Below are 20,246 nucleotides of genomic sequence, written 5' to 3' on the forward strand. Positions count from 1 at the left end.
GTCTTCTCCTCCTCCTGGTAGCCAGGTTCAGTATTTCCCACAAGGCATGAAGCCGTGGACTCTCATCATATTAAGAAGGAAAAACATGATTTAAAGCGGACAGTCTACTCCAAAAATTGTATTGTTTATTTTTTTTTTTTTATATAATCCCCTTTATTACCCACCATTCCCCAGTTTTGCATAACCAACACTGTTATATTAATATACTTTTTTACCTCTGTGATTACCTTGTATCTAAGCTTTTGCAGACTGCCCCTTATATCAGTACTTTTAATAGACTTGCATTTTAGCCAATCAGTGCTGACTTGATGATAAAAGTAAATTGGAAAGTTGTGTAAATTTGCATGCCCTATCTGAATCATGAAAGTATAATTTTTACTAGACTGTCCCTTTAAATTGATTTGATTTCAATTAAATCCACTCTGCTCAGATATAGAATATGCAGAGCGTGCCACATAAACCGACAATATCCATAGACACACAATCATATTTCAGCATGAACACTCAATGTGTATAAAACATATTCAAATGCAACACATTTATTTATGCTTGACAGTCACCTATAAAACCCCACAGAAATGTTCAGCAACACACATTTATAAACCCAATGACTACCAATCAGAGCGTCAGCATACCACCAGGCAATGCACAGCAGCCCTTTGTGACAGATAAGGGGTTAAATAGCTATTTAGTATTAATACATCTGGTGCTAGGATTCAGACTGCTAAGGAGGATTATATATTATTATTTGCTTGGGGTGCGGGATCAACCTACTTTGAAGAAGCAGAGAAAACTGATCCTCCTGGCTTCTGGAATTCAGTTTGTAATGGAGTTTCCATCTCTGGCTGTGCAGCAGCTGCTTGACAGCCAAGTTCAGCTTCTCCCATATTACATGGCTCACTATTCACCATACAGGATTCTGGCTGTGAAAAAGTGTGAAATGCTGTTATTACCTTATCTTATGTTTAGCCTGCGATATGTTAAAATGGCTGTGAAATAAGCAATCATATTAAAAAGGTACTGTATATGCATAGAACATATTAGCAATTAAACAGTGTATTGCAAAATGTTTGTATTCAAAATAAAGGTTTTTAATGTTTCAATTTGTTAGTACAATCAGCATTATATACCCTTTCAAAGGTCCTTTATCTTACCTCCCCCTCTAAAAGCAAAGGAGGGATAATTACAAAATAAGATGCTACTACAGTAATTAACCCTTAAATGACAATGGTTTTTCACAGTTTACATTGTTAAATGGCACAGGCCCATTTTGGCATTTTTGCTCAATATTGGTTTCACCATAATTATTCTCTCGTTAGAAAAGTAGCAAGGTTAGGATTGTAATATCTGAAATATGCACTGTCAATTCTTATGGAATTTGGAAAACCCATAATTATCTAAATTAAAATTAAAGAAAATTAGGGCAAAATAAAAATGTAGATAATATATATTAAACATCTCAGTATTTCATGTCCCTTTAAGGCATGTTTCTGCCATATCAATGCATGGAAAACTAAAACTACAAAAAACACCTGATGATTTTTACATCATGGTAATATTATTTCTTTATGTCAAGTGATAACACACTGAGTAATTTAACCGATATACAAAACACTATAAATTATTTCCCTAATACAATAATTAGCTTCAGGAGATTGTTAGAAAACTGCACAATGGAGAAACAGACATACAACAGCAAATACAGAATTAACCCAGCATCTGAAAACTACAGAATATGATCCTCATTACTAGTTTTACCATGTAGTTACATGTAGTCTGTAATAGGACAGCACATCTGTTTGCTTAAAAAAAAGCTGGAATTGGAAAAAGAATTGAGGAAATCTTTGGTAAATATATCTAATAAAAAAAAAAAACAATACTGTAAAAAGGAAATTTATGCTTACCTGATAAATTTATTTTTTTTCCGATATGACAAGTCCACGGATTTCATCCTTGCTTATGGGATATCGCCTCCTGGTCAGCAGGAGGAGGCAAAGAGCACCACAGCAGAGCTGTATATAATGCTCCTCCCTTCCCTCCCACTCCAGTCATTCGACCGAAGTTAGAAAGAGAAAGGAAAAGCCAAGGTGCAGAGGTGACTGAAGTTTAACAAAAAACATAATTTATGCTTACCTGATAAATTCCTTTCTTCTGTTGTGTGATCAGTCCACGGGTCATCATTACTTCTGGGATATAACTCCTCCCCAACAGGAAATGCAAGAGGATTCACCCAGCAGAGCTGCATATAGCTCCTCCCCTCTACGTCACTCCCAGTCATTCGACCAAGAATCAACGAGAAAGGAGAAACCAAGGGTGAAGTGGTGACTGGAGTATAATTTAAAAGATATTTACCTGCCTTAAAACAGGGCGGGCCGTGGACTGATCACACAACAGAAGAAAGGAATTTATCAGGTAAGCATAAATTATGTTTTCTTCTGTTATGTGTGATCAGTCCACGGGTCATCATTACTTCTGGGATACCAATACCAAAGCAAAAGTACACGGATGACGGGAGGGATAGGCAGGCTCATTATACAGAAGGAACCACTGCCTGAAGAACCTTTCTCCCAAAAATAGCCTCCGAAGAAGCAAAAGTGTCAAATTTGTAAAATTTGGAAAAAGTATGAAGCGAAGACCAAGTTGCAGCCTTGCAAATCTGTTCAACAGAGGCCTCATTCTTAAAGGCCCAAGTGGAAGCCACAGCTCTAGTAGAATGAGCTGTAATTCTTTCAGGAGGCTGCTGTCCAGCAGTCTCATAGGCTAAACGAATTATGCTACGAAGCCAGAAGGAGAGAGAGGTAGCCGAAGCCTTATGACCTCTCCTCTGACCAGAGTACACGACAAACAGGGAAGACGTTTGTCGAAATCCTTAGTTGCCTGCAAGTAGAACTTGAGGGCACGAACTACATCCAGATTGTGTAGAAGACGTTCCTTCTTTGAAGAAGGATTTGGACACAAGGATGGAACAACAATCTCTTGATTGATATTCCTGTTAGTGACTACCTTAGGTAAGAACCCAGGTTTAGTACGCAGAACTACCTTGTCTGAGTGAAAAATCAGATAAGGAGAATCACAATGTAAGGCTGATAACTCAGAGACTCTTCGAGCCGAGGAAATAGCCATTAAAAACAGAACTTTCCAAGATAACAATTTTATATCAATGGAATGAAGGGGTTCAAACGGAACACCCTGTAAAACGTTAAGAACTAAGTTTAAACTCCATGGCGGAGCAACAGTTTTAAACACAGGCTTGATCCTAGCTAAAGCCTGACAAAAGGCCTGGACGTCTGGATTTTCTGACAGACGCCTGTGTAACAAGATGGACAGAGCTGAGATCTGTCCCTTTAATGAGCTAGCCGATAAACCCTTTTCTAAACCTTCTTGTAGAAAGGACAATATCCTAGGAATCCTAACCTTACTCCAGGAGTAACCTTTGGATTCGCACCAGTATAGGTATTTACGCCATATCTTATGGTAAATCCTTCTGGTAACAGGCTTCCTAGCCTGTATCAGGGTATCAATAACCGACTCAGAAAAACCACGTTTTGATAAAATCAAGCGTTCAATTTCCAAGCAGTCAGCTTCAGAGAAGTTAGATTTTGATGTTTGAATGGACCCTGTATCAGAAGGTCCTGTCTTAGAGGTAGAGACCAAGGCGGACAGGATGACATGTCCACTAGATCTGCATACCAAGTCCTGCGTGGCCATGCAGGCGCTATTAGAATCACTGATGCTCTCTCCTGTTTGATTTTGGCAATCAATCGAGGAAGCAGCGGGAAGGGTGGAAACACATAAGCCATCCCGAAGTTCCAAGGTGCTGTCAAGGCATCTATCAGAACCGCTCCCGGATCCCTGGATCTGGACCCGTAGCGAGGAAGTTTGGCGTTCTGGCGAGACGCCATGAGATCTATCTCTGGTTTGCCCCAACGTCGAAGTATTTGGGCAAAGACCTCCGGATGAAGTTCCCACTCCCCCGGATGAAAAGTCTGGCGACTCAAGAAATCCGCCTCCCAGTTCTCCACTCCCGGGATGTGGATTGCTGACAGGTGGCAAGAGTGAGACTCTGCCCAGCGAATTATCTTTGATACTTCCATCATTGCTAGGGAGCTTCTTGTCCCTCCTTGATGGTTGATGTAAGCTACAGTCGTGATGTTGTCCGACTGAAACCTGATGAACCCCCGAGTTTTTAACTGGGGCCAAGCCAGAAGGGCATGGAGAACTGCTCTTAATTCCAGAATGTTTATTGGCAGGAGACTTTCCTCCTGATTCCATTGTCCCTGAGCCTTCAGAGAATTCCAGACAGCGCCCCAACCTAGTAGGCTGGCGTCTGTTGTTACAATTGTCCAGTCCGGCCTGCTGAATGGCATCCCCCTGGACAGATGTGGCCGAGAAAGCCACCATAGAAGAGAGTTTCTGGTCTCTTGATCCAGATTCAGAGTAGGGGACAAGTCTGAGTAATCCCCATTCCACTGACTCAGCATGCACAATTGCAGCGGTCTGAGATGTAGACGTGCAAAGGGTACTATGTCCATTGCTGCTACCATTAAGCCGATCACCTCCATGCATTGAGCTACTGACGGGAGTTGAATGGAATGAAGGACACGGCATGCATTTAGAAGCTTTGTTAATCTGTCTTCTGTCAGATAAATCTTCATTTCTACAGAATCTATAAGAGTCCCCAAGAATGGAACTCTTGTGAGAGGAAACAGAGAACTCTTCTTTTCGTTCACTTTCCATCCATGCGACCTTAGAAATGCCAGAACTAACTCTGTATGAGACTTGGCAGTTTGAAAGCTTGAAGCTTGTATCAGAATGTCGTCTAGGTACGGAGCTACCGAAATTCCTCGCGGTCTTAGTACCGCCAGAAGGGCACCCAGAACCTTTGTGAAGATTCTTGGAGCCGTAGCCAATCCGAATGGAAGAGCTACAAACTGGTAATGCCTGTCTAAGAAGGCAAACCTTAGATACCGGTAATGATCTTTGTGAATCGGTATGTGAAGGTAAGCATCCTTTAAATCCACTGTGGTCATGTACTGACCCTCTTGGATCATGGGTAAGATTGTCCGAATAGTTTCCATTTTGAACGATGGAACTCTTAGGAATTTGTTTAGGATCTTTAAATCCAAGATTGGCCTGAAAGTTCCCTCTTTTTTGGGAACCACAAACAGGTTTGAGTAAAACCCTTGTCCTTGTTCCGACCGCGGAACCGGATGGATCACTCCCATTAATAACAGATCTTGTACACAGCGTAGAAACGCTTCTTTCTTTATCTGGTTTGTTGACAACCTTGACAGATGAAATCTCCCTCTTGGGGGAGAGAATTTGAAGTCTAGAAGGTATCCCTGAGATATGATCTCTAGCGCCCAGGGATCCTGAACATCTCTTGCCCAAGCCTGGGCGAAGAGAGAGAGTCTGCCCCCCACTAGATCCGATCCCGGATCGGGGGCCCTCGGTTCATGCTGTCTTTGGGGCAGCAGCAGGTTTCCTGGCCTGCTTGCCCTTGTTCCAGGACTGGTTAGGTTTCCAGCCTTGTCTGTAACGAGCAACAGCTCCTTCCTGTTTTGGTGCAGTGGAAGTTGATGCTGCTCCTGCTTTGAAATTCCGAAAGGGACGAAAATTAGACTGTCTAGCCTTAGCTTTGGCTTTGTCTTGAGGCAGGGCGTGGCCCTTACCTCCTGTAATGTCAGCGATAATTTCTTTCAAACCGGGCCCAAATAAAGTTTGCCCCTTGAAAGGTATATTAAGTAATTTGGACTTAGAAGTTACATCAGCTGACCAGGATTTTAGCCACAGCGCCCTACGTGCCTGAATGGCGAATCCTGAGTTCTTAGCCGTAAGTTTGGTTAAATGTACTACGGCCTCCGAAATGAATGAATTAGCTAGTTTAAGGACTCTAAGCCTGTCCGTAATGTCGTCCAGCGTAGCTGAACTAAGGTTCTCTTCCAGAGACTCAATCCAAAATGCTGCCGCAGCCGTAATCGGCGCGATGCATGCAAGGGGTTGCAATATAAAACCTTGTTGAACAAACATTTTCTTAAGGTAACCCTCTAATTTTTTATCCATTGGATCTGAAAAGGCACAGCTATCCTCCACCGGGATAGTGGTACGCTTAGCTAAAGTAGAAACTGCTCCCTCCACCTTAGGGACCGTTTGCCATAAGTCCCGTGTGGTGGCGTCTATTGGAAACATCTTTCTAAATATTGGAGGGGGTGAGAACGGCACACCGGGTCTATCCCACTCCTTAGTAACAATTTCAGTTAGTCTCTTAGGTATAGGAAAAACGTCAGTACTCGCCGGTACCGCAAAGTATTTATCCAACCTACACAATTTTTCTGGTATTGCAACAGTGTTACAATCATTAAGAGCCGCTAAAACCTCCCCTAGTAATACACGGAGGTTCTCCAATTTAAATTTAAAATTTGAAATATCTGAATCCAATCTGTTTGGATCAGAACCATCACCCACAGAATGAAGCTCTCCGTCCTCATGTTCTGCAAGCTGTGACGCAGTATCAGACATGGCCCTAGTATTATCAGCGCACTCTGTTCTCACCCCAGAGTGATCACGCTTGCCTCTTAGTTCTGGTAATTTAGCCAAAACTTCAGTCATAACAGTAGCCATATCTTGTAATGTTATCTGTAATGGCCGCCCAGATGTACTAGGCGCCATAATATCACGCACCTCCCGGGCGGGAGATGCAGGTACTGACACGTGAGGCGAGTTAGTCGGCATAACTCTCCCCTCGCTGTTTGGTGAAATTTGTTCAATTTGTACAGATTGGCTTTTATTTAAAGTAGCATCAATACAGTTAGTACATAAATTTCTATTGGGCTCCACCTTGGCATTGGAACAAATGACACAGATATCTTCCTCTGAATCAGACATGTTTAACACACTAGCAATAAACTTGCAACTTGGTTACAATCTTATTTAACAAAAACGTACTGTGCCTCAAAGAGCACTAACGATTAAATGACAGTTGAAATAATGAACTGAAAGACAGTTATAGCATCAATCCTTAAAAACAACACAACTTTTAGCAAAGGTTTGTTCCCATTAGTAAAGTAACAATAATTAAATTTGAAACATAAAAATTACAGAGCAACGTTTTTAATCACAGTCAATATATAAGTCTCACAGCTCTGCTGAGAGAATCTACCTCCCTCCAAAGAAGTTTGAAGACCCCTGAGATCTGTTAGAGATGAACCGGATCATGCAGGAAATACAAGAGTAACTGACTGGAATTTTTTGATGCGTAGCAAAGAGCGCCAAAAACGGCCCCTCCCCCTCACACACAGCAGTGAGAGAGAAACGAAACTGTCACAATTAAAACAAGCAACTGCCAAGTGGAAAAATAATGCCCAAATATTTATTCACTCAGTACCTCAGAAAATGCAAACGATTCTACATTCCAGCAAAAACGTTTAACATAATAAATACCTATTAAAAGGTTTAATGTACTTTTAACAGAGTAATTCCGGTGAAATACCATCCCCAGAATACTGAAGTGTAGAGTATACATACATGTCATTATAACAGTATGGCAGGATTTTCTCATCAATTCCATTCAGAAAATAAAAACTGCTACATACCTCAATGCAGATTCATCTGCCCGCTGTCCCCTGATCTGAAGCTTTTACCTCCCTCAGATGGCCGAGAAACAGCAATATGATCTTAACTACTCCGGTTAAAATCATAGTAAAAACTCTGGTAGATTCTTCTTCAAACTCTGCCAGAGAGGCAATAACACGCTCCGGTGCTATTGTAAAATAACAAACTTTTGATTGAAGTTATAAAAACTAAGTATAATCACCATAGTCCTCTCACACATCCTATCTAGTTGCTGGGTGCAAGAGAATGACTGGGAGTGACGTAGAGGGGAGGAGCTATATGCAGCTCTGCTGGGTGAATCCTCTTGCATTTCCTGTTGGGGAGGAGTTATATCCCAGAAGTAATGATGACCCGTGGACTGATCACACATAACAGAAGAAATAAAGACCTGTCTTAGAAAATGACAGGGTGGGCCGTGGACTTGTCATATCGTAAAAGAAATAAATTTATCAGGTAAGCATAAATTTCCTTTTCTTTTAGAAGATATGACGAGTCCACGGATTTCATCCTTACTTATGGGATACAATACCAAAGCTATAGGACATGGATGAAAGGGAGGGACAAGACAGGAACCTAAACGGAAGGCACCACTGCTAGAAGAACCTTTCTCCCAAAAACAGCCTTGGACGAGGCAAAAGTATCAAATTTGGAAAAAGTGTGAAGAGACGACCAAGTTGCAGCCTTGCAAATCTGTTCAACAGAAGCACCATTTTTAAATGCCCATGAGGAAGCCACAGCCTTAGAAGAAAGAGATGTAATTCTTTCAGGAGGCTGCTGTCCAGCAGTCTCATATGCAAAACGGATGATACTCTTCAGCCAAAAAGAAAGGGAGGTAGCCGTAGCTTTCTGGCCCTTACGTTTTCCAGAAAAAAAAAACAAATAATGAAGATGATTGACGAAATTCTTTAGTCGCCTGCAAGTAAAACTTCAGGGCACGGACCACGTCCAAGTTATGTAACAGACGCTCCTAAGAAGAAGAATTGGGACACAATGAAGGAACAATAATTTCCTGATTAATATTTTTGTTGGAAACAACCTTAGGAAGAAAACCAGGTTTGGTGCGTAACACTACCTTATCAGAATGAAAAATAAGGTAAGGAGAATCACATTGTAGAGCCGAAAGCTTAGAAACTCTGCGAGCAGAAGAAATAGCAATAAAAAATAAAACTTTCCAAGATAACAACTTAATGTCTATGGAATGTATAGGTTCAAACGGAACCCCTTGAAGAACTTTAAGAACTAAATTCAAAATCCAAGGAGTAGTAATAGGTCTAAACACAGGTCTGATCCTAGTCCGAGCCTGACAAAAGGATTGAACATCCAGAATATCTGCCAGACGTTTGTGTAGCAAAATAGACAAAGCAGAAATCTGTCCTTTTAAGGAACTTGCTGATAACCCCTTCTCCAATCCTTCTTGGAGAAAGGACAAAATCCTAGGAATCCTAATCTTACTCCATGAGTAACCCTTGGATTCGCACCAATAAAGATATTTACGCCATATCTTATGGTAAATCTTTCTAGTAACAGGCTTACGTGCCTGAATCAAGGTATCAATGACCAAATCAGAGAACCCTCGCTTAGATAAAATCAAGCGTTCAATCTCCAAGCAGTCAGCTGTAGAGAAATTTGATTCGGGTGATGGAAGGGTCCCTGAATGAGAAGGTCCTGCCTCAATGGAAACTTCCACGGTGGCAGGGAGAACATGTCCACCAGATCGGCATACCAAGTCCTGCGAGGCCACGCAGGAGTGATGAGAATCACTGAAGCCCTCTCCTGTTTGATACGAGCAATCACCCGGGGAAGGAGAGCAAACGGTGGAAACACATAAGCTAGGTTGAACGACCAAGGCATTGCCAAGGCATCTATCAGTTCGGCCTGAGGATCCCTGGACCTGGATCCGTATCTCGGGAGCTTGGCATTCTGACGAGATGCCATAAGATCCAGCTCCGGCCTGCCCCATCTGAGAATCAGGGTGGCAAAGACCTCCGGATGGAGTTCCCATTCTCCTGGATGAAAACGTCTGTCTGCTCAAAAAATCCGCTTCCCAGTTGTCCACTCCTGGGATGTAGATTGCTTACAGATAACAAGAGTGAGCCTCCACCCACGAATTATCTTGGATACTTCTGTCATCGCTAAGGAACTCCTTGTTCCTCCCTGATGATTGATGTAAGCAACAGTCGTGATGTTGTCCGACTGAAATCGGATGAATTTGGCCGAAGCCAACTGAGGCCAAGCCTGAAGCGCATTAAATATTGCCCTCAACTCCAGAATATTGATTGGAAGTAGAGACTCCGACCGAGTCCACACACCCTGAGCCTTAAGGGAATTCCAGACTGCACCCCATCCTAGTAGGCTGGCGTCCGTTGTCACTATCACCCATGAGGGTCTTCGGAAGCACGTCCCTTGGGACAGATGATCCTGCGACAACCACCAAAGAAGAGTCTCTTGTCTCCTGACCCAGATCTATCGGAGGAGACAAATTTGCATAATCTCCATTCCACTGTCTGAGCATGCTCAGTTGTAGAGGTCTGAGATGAAAAACGAGCCAAAGGAATGATGTCCATTGCCGCCAACATCAATCCAATTACCTCCATGCACTGAGCCACTGATGGCCGAGGATTGGACTGAAGGGATCGGCATATATTCAGAATCTTTAACTTTCTGACTTCCGTCAAGAAGATTTTCATGGATATAGAGTCTATTAGAGTTCCCAGGAAAGGAACCCTTGTCTGTGGAATTAGTGAACTTTTTTCTAGATTCACCTTCCACCCGTGAGTCCTTAGAAAGGATAGAACCATGACGGTATGAGACTTTGTGAGTTGATAAGACGAAGCCTGGATCACAATATCGTTCAGATAAGGCGCCACTGCAATGCCCCACGGCCTGAGAACCGCAAGCAGAGACCCTAGAACCTTCGTGAAGATCCTGGGCGCTGTGGAAAGCCCGAAAGGAAGGGCCACAAATTGAAAATGTTTGTCCAGAAAGGCAAACCTTAGGAACTGGTGATGATCTCTGTGGATAGGAATATGAAGATATGCATCCTTTAAGTCCATGGTAGTCATATATTGACCCTCCTGGATCAATGGAAGAATTGTTCGAACAGTCTCCATCTTGAAGGATGGAACTCTGAGAAACTTGTTTAGACTCTTGAGATCTAAAATGGGTCGGAACGTTCCCTCTTTTTTGGGAACCGCAAAAAGATTTGAGTAAAACCCCTGCCCCTGTATTGGAACGGGACAAATTACTCCCATAGTGGAGAGGTCTTTTACACAACGTAAGAACGCCTCTCTTTTTATCTGGTCTACAGACAATCGTGAAAGAAGAAACCTTCCCCTTGGGAAGGAATTTTTTAACTACAACTGATACCCTTGAGACATTATTTCTAGTATCCAGGGATCCTGAACGTCTCTTATCCAAGCCTGGACAAAGAGAGAAAGTCTGCCCCCTACTAGATCTGGTCCCGGATCGGGAGCCACCCCTTCATGCTGTCTTGGGAGCAGCAGCGGGCTTCTTGGGTTGTTTACCCTTGTTCCAAGCCTGGTTGGGACTCCAGGTGGACTTGGCTTGTGAATAAATCCCTTCCTGCTTAGCGGAAGAGGGAGGGGTAACTCCTTTGAAATTGCGAAAGGAACGAAAATTACTCTGTCGTCCCCTTTGTTTAGATGTTTTATCTTGAGGGAGGAGGTGACCCTTACCTCCCATAATATCAGAAATTAAATCTTTCAAGTCAGGCCCGAACAGGGTCTTTCCCTTGAAAGGAATAACCAAAAGCTTGGATTTAGAGGACACATCCGCAGACCAAGATTTTAACCATAAGGCTCTTCGTGCTAAGATGGAGAATCTGAACTCTTAGCCTCCAACTTGGTGATCTGAAAGGAAGCATCCGTAATAAAAGAATTAGCCAGCTTAAGGGCCTTAATTCTATTCTGTATTTCCTCCACAGAGGTTAGTTTCATCTTCAGACAAAGAATAAACTATCATAAAAAAACATTTAATATAATGCATCCAGAACAAGACGGTACCCCGTCTCTAACTCTTTAAGAAACTCAGTCTTGTGAAAGTTTGTACTATCCTACGTCGCAAAGGATGATTGATTATCAAACAAAACAGTTGCAATTGAGGTAATCAAATTTACACTGAAAAAATTGTTACTGTCCCCTTAAATTTTAAAAGAACGTAAATACTGCTGCAACTAGACATCGCTATGGACATCAAAGCAAAGTCCTTGTAAGGAACCGCAGAGCACTGCCTGTGGGTCATAAAGTTGTGCGTCACCATATGTAGATTATTGTGGCGTGGATTGACCGGTGTCCTCAGACTCCAAACAACCACTTCATAAGGAGAATCCTACAATAAATTTAAACACAGGAAAATATGTTACTGTCTCTTTAAAGCTGCATAAAATAACTATCAGCAGCCTTGGTCAGGATCGAACCCACAGGGCCACAGCACCCTCATACCCAGGTTAAATAAATTGCAAGGTATCAATACCCACTAGTAGGAAAAACTGCAATGTATTTCTCCAAGTAGTAAGTTCCCTAAAACTGGAACCCCCCTACAGGGATTAAAGAAATATCAGTAGAAAAAACTGAATGTACCTCCCCTAGCAGTGTGTTCCCTAGTTTACCGGAACCCCTGCAACAGAGAAAAAACAGGCTACATCCTAAGCATGCCTATAACCAGCGAAAAATATTCTCTGTTACACCCCGAGTTATAGAAAAGAGGAAAAAACAGACATCTAAAGCGCACAGAGCCCCTCTACTATTAATTGCTGCAGCACAGTAGAGAGCATCTGGCGCCCATAGAAGGGAGTCATCAAAGGCGCGCAGAACAAGGCGTGTAATTTAACTCCGCCCATCGTGGGCGTTTCAGATAAATCTCCCTGGCCGCCATTAAGATAAAAGTAGCCGTCGGAGAACCACGTGGCATGTCCCTACCAGTCGGCTGCCCTTGTAGTAACAAGCCTCAGGGAACAACATATGCATAATACTACTTATGTTTTACACAAAATAACATAAGTCATTAGGGGTCTGTAGAAAGTGTCCCATAAACACGCATAACAACTTGCCAAAGCAACAAAATACCTCCATGTTGGCAGCTTTTACAAAAAGTAAGCCCCATAGAAGCGAGGACACAAAATCATATGGATGTCCCAGTCGGCTGTTAGTTTGCGATGAACAGAAGCCGTCGGGGAGAAGTACCGCTCTGCAGTAGTCATGTAGCAGTGATACGTATCCGTTATTCCCCATAACATAGTAAGTGAAACTAAAAACGGATAACCCTCCTGGGCTGTAACATAAGTAATTTAAGCCCTTGAAGGTAGTAAGAGAGTCATCTGAGACTTGTAGAAAAAAACTGCCCAATAACTTCACAACCATTGATCACATAGGGATAAAGTTAGTAACGTCTTCCACTTATTAGATAGGGAAGCCTACAGTCAATTCTGAGTTGATTTTATTTCCCAGAATAAGAAAGACTGCACTTACCTCCATGCTGAGTAACAGCATGAGAAACTCAGTGTCAAGAGGTCCACTCTTCCTCCTGAGGTCCTGTGAAGACAGAAGGGTCTTAGTTAAACTTTTCTAAGACCATCACAATTATGGGAGGCGCAGGGAGGCTAAAACCTCACCAGTTCCCATAGCCATAAGGCTATAACTCCAGAGGCTGCTCAATAGTAAAATAGTACACGTTGGCACCATTTAAAAATAAAAATCTCTTGATTGAAGAATCTAAACTAACACCTCACTTTACCTCTTCCTATCACTAACACAGGCAAAGAGAATGACTGGGGTGGGAGGGAAGGGAGGAGCTATATATACAGCTCTGCTGTGGTGCTCTTTGCCTCCTCTTGCTGACCAGGAGGCGATATCCCATAAGTAAGGATGAAATCCGTGGACTCGTCATATCTTGTAAAAGAAACATTAAAAATATTGGGAAAACAAAAGAGGACCAGAAGACAAAAAGCACTGACTGGAAACATTTCATAACTGTCACAAAAAAAAAACACCTTTCTCCAAACCTTCTTGTAGAAAGGATAGAATCTTAGGAATCTTTATCTTGTTCCATGGCAATCCTTTGGATTCACACCAACAGATATATTTTTTCCATATTTTATGGTAAATTTTTCTAGTTACAGGCTTTCTAGCCTGAATCAGAGTATCTATTACAGAATCTGAAAACCCACGCTTTGATAAAATCAAGCGTTCAATCTCCAAGCCGTCAGCTGGAGGGAAACCAGATTCGGATGTTCGAATGGACCTTGAACAAGAAGGTCCTGTCTCAAAGGTAGCTTCCATGGTGGAGCCGATGACATATTCACCAGGTCTGCATACCAAGTCCTGCGTGGCCACGCAGGAGCTATCAAGATCACCGAAGCCCTCTCCTGATTGATCCTGGCTACCAGCCTGGGAATGAGAGGAAACGGTGGGAATACATAAGCTAGGTTGAAGGTCCAAGGTGCTACTAGTGCATCTACTAGAGTCGCCTTGGGATCCCTGGATCTGGACCCGTAGCAAGGAACCTTGAAGTTCTGACGAGACGCCATCAGATCCATGTCTGGAATGCCCCATAATTGAGTTATTTGGGCAAAGATTTCCGGATGGAGTTCCCACTCCCCCGGATGGAATGTCTGACGACTCAGAAAATCCGCTTCCCAATTTTCCACTCCTGGGATGTGGATCGCAGACAAGTGGCAGGAGTGATCCTCCGCCCATTGAATTATTTTGGTCACTTCTTCCATCGCCAGGGAACTCCTTGTTCCCCCCTGACGATTGATATATGCAACAGTCGTCATGTTGTCTGATTGAAACCTTATGAATTTGGCCTTTGCTAGTTGAGGCCAAGCTTTGAGAGCATTGAATATCGCTCTCAGTTCCAGAATGTTTATCGGGAGAAGAGATTCTTCCCGAGACCATAGACCCTGAGCTTTCAGGGGTTCCCAGACCGCGCCCCAGCCCACCAGGCTGGCGTCGGTCGTGACAATGACCCACTCTGGTCTGCGGAAGCTCATTCCCTGTGACAGATTGTCCAGGGTCAGCCACCAACGGAGTGAATCTCTGGTCTTTTGATCTACTTGAATCGTCTGAGACAAGTCTGTATAATCCCCATTCCACTGTCTGAGCATGCACAGTTGTAATGGTCTTAGATGAATTCGTGCAAAAGGAACTATGTCCATTGTTGCAATCATCAATCCTATTACTTCCATGCACTGCGCTATGGAAGGACAAAGAACAGAATGAAGTACTTGACAAGAGCTTAGAATTTTTGATTTTCTGACCTCTGTCAGAAAAATCCTCATTTCTAAGGAATCTATTATTGTTCCCAAGAAGGGAACTCTTGTTGACGGGGACAGAGAACTTTTTTCTTTGTTCACCTTCCATCCGTGAGATCTGAGAAAGGCTAGGACGATGTCCGTATGAGCCTTTGCTTTTGACAGAGACGATGCTTGAATCAGGATGTCGTCCAAGTAAGGTACTACTGCAATGCCCCTTGGTCTTAGAACCGCTAGAAGGGACCCTAGTACCTTTGTGAAAGTCCTTGGAGCAGTGGCTAATCCGAATGGAAGTGCCACAAACTGGTAATGCTTGTCCAGAAAAGCGAACCTTAGGAACTGATGATGTTCCTTGTGGATAGGAATATGTAGGTACGCATCCTTTAAATCCAAGGTAGTCATAAATTGATTTTCCTGGATAGTAGGTAGGATCGTTCGAATAGTTTCCATTTTGAACGATGGTACCCTGAGAAATTTGTTTAGGATCTTGAGATCCAAAATTGGTCTGAATGTTCCCTCTTTTTTGGGAACTATGAACAGGTTGGAATAAAAACCCATCCCTTGTTCTCTTATTGGAACTGGATGAATCACTCCCATCTTTAACAGGTCTTCTACACAATGTAAGAATGCCTGTCTTTTTATTTGGTTTGAAGATAATTGAGACCTGTGGAACCTTCCCCTTGGGGGTAGTTCCTTGAATTCCAGGAGATAACCTTGAGAAACTATTTCTAGCGCCCAAGGATCCTGAACATCTCTTGCCCAAGCCTGAGCAAAGAGAGAAAGTTTGCCCCCCACCAGATCCGGTCCCGGATCGGGGGCTATCCCTTCATGCTGTTTTGGTAGCAGTGGTAGGCTTCTTGGCCTGCTTACCCTTGTTCCAGCCTTGCATTGGTTTCCAGGCTGGTTTGGGTTGTGAAGTATTACCCTCTTGCTTAGAGGATGTAGAATTAGAGGCTGGTCCGTTTCTGCGAAAGGGACGAAAATTAGGCTTATTTTTAGCCTTAAAAGACCTATCCTGTGGGAGGGCGTGGCCCTTTCCCCCAGTGATGTCTGAAATAATCTCTTTCAAATCAGGTCCAAATAATGTTTTACCCTTGAAAGGAATGTTAAGCAATTTTGTCTTGGAAGACACATCCGCTGACCAAGACTTTAGCCAAAGCGCTCTGCGCGCCACGATAGCAAACCCTGAATTTTTCGCCGCTAATCTAGCTAATTGCAAAGCGGCATCTAAAATAAAAGAGTTAGCCAATTTAAGTGCTTGAACTCTGTCCATAACCTCCTCATACGAAGATTCTTTATTGAGCGACTTTTCTAGTTCCTCGAACCAGAAACACGCTGCCGTAGTGACAGGAACAATGCATGAAATTGGTTGTAGAAGGTAACCTTGCTGAACAAAAATCTTTTTAAGCAAACCCTCTAATTTTTTATCCATAGGATCTTTGAAAGCACAACTATCTTCGATAGGAATAGTAGTGCGTTTGTTTAGAGTAGAAACCGCCCCCTCGACCTTGGGGACTGTCTGCCATAAGTCCTTTCTGGGGTCGACTATAGGAAATAATTTCTTAAATATAGGGGGGGGGGACAAAAGGTATGCCGGGCCTTTCCCACTCTTTATTTACTATGTCCGCCACCCGCTTGGGTATAGGAAAAGCGTCGGGGGGCACCGGAACCTCTAGGAACTTGTCCATCTTACATAACTTCTCTGGAATGACCAAATTGTCACAATCATCCAGAGTAGATAATACCTCCTTAAGCAGTGCGCGGAGATGTTCTAATTTAAATTTAAATGTCACAACATCAGGTTCAGCTTGATGAGAAAATCTTTCCTGAATCTGAAATTTCTCCCTCAGACAAAACCTCCCTCATGGCCCCTTCAGATTGGTGTGAGGGTATGACAGAACAATTATCATCAGCGTCCTCTTGCTCTTCAGTGTTTAAAACAGAGCAATCGCGCTTTCTCTGATAAGTAGGCATTTTGGATAAAAGATTTGCTATAGAGTTATCCATTACAGCCGTTAATTGTTGCATGGTAATAAGTATTGGCGCACTAGATGTACTAGGGGCCTCCTGTGTGGGCATAACTGGTGTAGACACAGTAGGGGATGATGTAGTATCATGTTTACTCCCCTCATTTGAGGAATCATCTTGGGCAATATCATTATCTGTGGCATTACTGTCCTTACTTTGTTTGGACACTATGGCACAATTATCACATAAATTTAAATGGGGAAACACATTGGCTTTCATACATATAGAACATAGCTTATTTGATGGTACAGACATGTTAAACAGGCTTAAACTTGTCAACAAAGCACAAAAAACAAAACCGTTACTGTCACTTTAAATTTCAAACTGAAAACACTTTATTACTGAATATGTGAAAAAGTATGAAGGAATTGTTCAAAATTCACCAAAATTTCACCACAGTGTCTTAAAGCATTAAAAGTATTGCACACCAAATGCCGTTTTTACATTTAACCCCTATACAGTCCCAGCTATATGCTTTGCTGAGACCCAACCAAGCCCAGAGGGGAATACGATACCAAATGATGCCTTCTATAAGCTTTTTCAGTGATTCTTAGCTCCTCACACATGCATCTGCATGCCTTGCTCTCCAAAAACAACTGCGCATTAGTGGCGCGAAAATGAGGCTCTGTCTATAACTAGAAAAGGCCCCCATCTGAAAAAAGTGTCCAACACAGTGCCTGCCGTTTTTCTAAACAATCCCCAAGATTATAATAACCATTATTAGTTAGAATCTGCATAATATGCCTAGTAAAGCAATCGTTTTAGCCCAGAAAAATGTCTACCAGTTTTTGAAGCCCTTTTTGAAGCCCTTTATTCTTTTATGTTTAACTAAGAAAATGGCTTACCGGTCCCCATGAGGGGAAATGACAGCCTTCCAGCATTACATGGTCTTGTTAGAAATATGGCTAGTCATACCTTGAGCAGAAAGGTCTGCTAACTGTTTCCCCCAACTGAAGTTACTTCATCTCAACAGTCCTGTGTGGAAACAGCAATCGATTTTAGTAACTGTCTGCTAAAATCATCTTCCTCTTACAAACAGAAATCTTCATCCTTTTCTGTTTCAGAGTAAATAGTACATACCAGCACTATTTTAAAATAACAAACACTTGATAGAAGAATAAAAACTACATTTAAACACCAAAAAAACTCTTAACCATCTCCGTGGAGATGTTGCCTGTGCAACGGCAAAGAGAATGACTGGGGTGGGCGGAGCCTAGGAGGGATCATGTGACCAGCTTTGCTGGGACTCTTTGCAATTTCCTGTTGGGGAAGAGAATATCCCACAAGTAAGGATGACGCCGTGGACCGGACACACCAATGTTGGAGAAAAGGATATCCGAGTACCATACCGTATGCTGCTGCAGTGAGGATCAGGGATAGGCTCAGACAAAGGCTGTGGAGGACATTCTCCAAAGTACAGACCTTAGTGAAGGACACCAAGGTACATTTGAAATTAAAAATTCTTTTATAGTGCTTGGTGTTATTATACTGGTGAAGATACCACTAATCCTATAACCAACACTCCTCTAGCTATACCCATGTGCCAGTGTCACTACTGTGTCATTATATAGTGCTGGGTGTTATTATACTGATGCAGATACCACTGACCCTATAACCAGCCCTTGTCTGGCTATACACATGTGCCAGTGTCACTACTGTGTCTTTGTATAGAGCTGGGTGTTATTATACAGATGCAGATACACATCCAGTATTTCACTCAGGCTTTATTCCATAACATAATAAGGTTGTGGCGGACACTGCAAGGGCTAGTCATGGATCTTGCCCATACCTGGTGAGGATTAGCGGTTTATTCCAGGCTGATCATATGGGTCAATTTCAGCAATGTGACAAATAAAGGAAAGTGTCTTGGGTATTTTTCAGCTGTCCATGGAAAAGGATTCTTGAAATTTGTCAAATTAGAAGCCATCCACAGGGTTTATTTCTGTGATCAGATCACTGTGCAGTTAACTAATATTTATTTTGTTTTCAGAAAGTGTAGCCTAGAGACACAGTATTGACAGGCATGTGAATTGCAGAGAATTTTAAGCTCCGGCCAACATAAATATCATCAACAAATTGCCTCTTTGCAAATATCTGCCTACAAAACAGTTTTAGTAATTTATATTTGTTCATTTAGTAAATGTTGAAATATTTTGCAGTTCAGGGGCACACCCCTTGAAAAAACATTGAGTGTGACCAATTAGGGACAGATATAAATGAACTCCTGCACATATCAAGCAATCAATATGCAGCATGTAGAACAGAGAGGGCTCTAAAAGTCAACGGAATGCACTCTAGCCTCTCTGGGGAAGTGGGAAATTAGGATTTTCATATCTGAATTACAGAGAAAGCAGGTAACAAATAAATAATGAAAGTGCAAAGTTTTGCACTGTGCATAATAACTAAACATAAAGCATAAAGATGATTTTTGTCTCACTTGTTACACATGGAGTTAGTCCTATAAACACAAACAAAGCACACATCTAAATGTTTTTTTTTCTTCTACCTGTTCTGTCACAAGCTCTTCCCTTCGAAGATGTGTGTTTACTTTCAGCATTTTCTCCATCTCCTCAATCTGTCTCTCCATCTCCTGTCTCCGGAGAGCACTGGCCTGCATTTCCTCTGCAAAATGGAAAAATATTAGGAAAAAACAAAACAAAAACATGCTTATCTGATAAATTGTCTTCTTTTGCAATGATGATGGTCCACAGTCCTCCATAATATATGGGATATATTTACCACCTCTAGGAGGAGGTCAAGAATCCATATCCGAGCTTAAAATCCCTCCCACCTCCCTTCTCTTTCTTAGTTTAAATGTATAGTCGAGAAGAGAATAGGAAAGATATAGGTAGGAAAGACAAAGCAGGATCTGTAGAGGTGTCATTAGAACGGTCACCCAAAAATGTAAACGGGCACGGCTTGTGGACTATCATTAGTCTGAAAGAAAATAACTTATCAGGTAATCATACATTTTGTTTTCTTTTGTAAAATGATGATGGTCCGCAGTCCTTCATAACATATGGGATTAATACCCAAGCAGATAGTCTATGTTAGGGAAAGGGTGGGACAATTTTTTCTTAGTCAACACCGCAGCCTGAAGGACTTTCCTGCCAAAAGCAGTTTGCGAAGAAGTAAAAACAACAATAACATTTGCAAAAAGTATGCAGAAAAGACCAAGTGACAGCTTTGACAGTCTGCTCAATTTTGAAAAGCCCACGATTTTACAACTGCTCTTGTAGAAAAAGTAGTGATATACGCTTAGGAGGCAACTTTCCCGCCACCAAGCAAGCCTTGTGAATCACTTGTTTAAGCCAAGAAGCCAACGCTACCTTAGTAG

The 20,246-nt window shown here is 42.3% G+C and overlaps 1 protein-coding gene across 1 annotated transcript in view; it reads right to left on the reverse strand.

The window, feature by feature from the left end:
- The window catches only part of LOC128645133 (mitotic checkpoint serine/threonine-protein kinase BUB1 beta), a 170,741-nt gene that overhangs the window by 123,548 nt on the left and 26,947 nt on the right, over positions 1 to 20,246 (reverse strand). The window contains exons 10-11 of the mRNA XM_053697906.1: positions 19,416 to 19,531; positions 775 to 923 (exon numbers count right to left, since the gene is read on the reverse strand). Of these exons, the coding sequence (XP_053553881.1) occupies positions 775 to 923; positions 19,416 to 19,531 (265 nt within the window). The remainder of the gene's footprint in view (positions 1 to 774; positions 924 to 19,415; positions 19,532 to 20,246) is intronic.

This window comes from Bombina bombina, chromosome 1, assembly GCF_027579735.1.
Source record: "Bombina bombina isolate aBomBom1 chromosome 1, aBomBom1.pri, whole genome shotgun sequence".
NCBI lineage: Eukaryota > Metazoa > Chordata > Amphibia > Anura > Bombinatoridae > Bombina > Bombina bombina.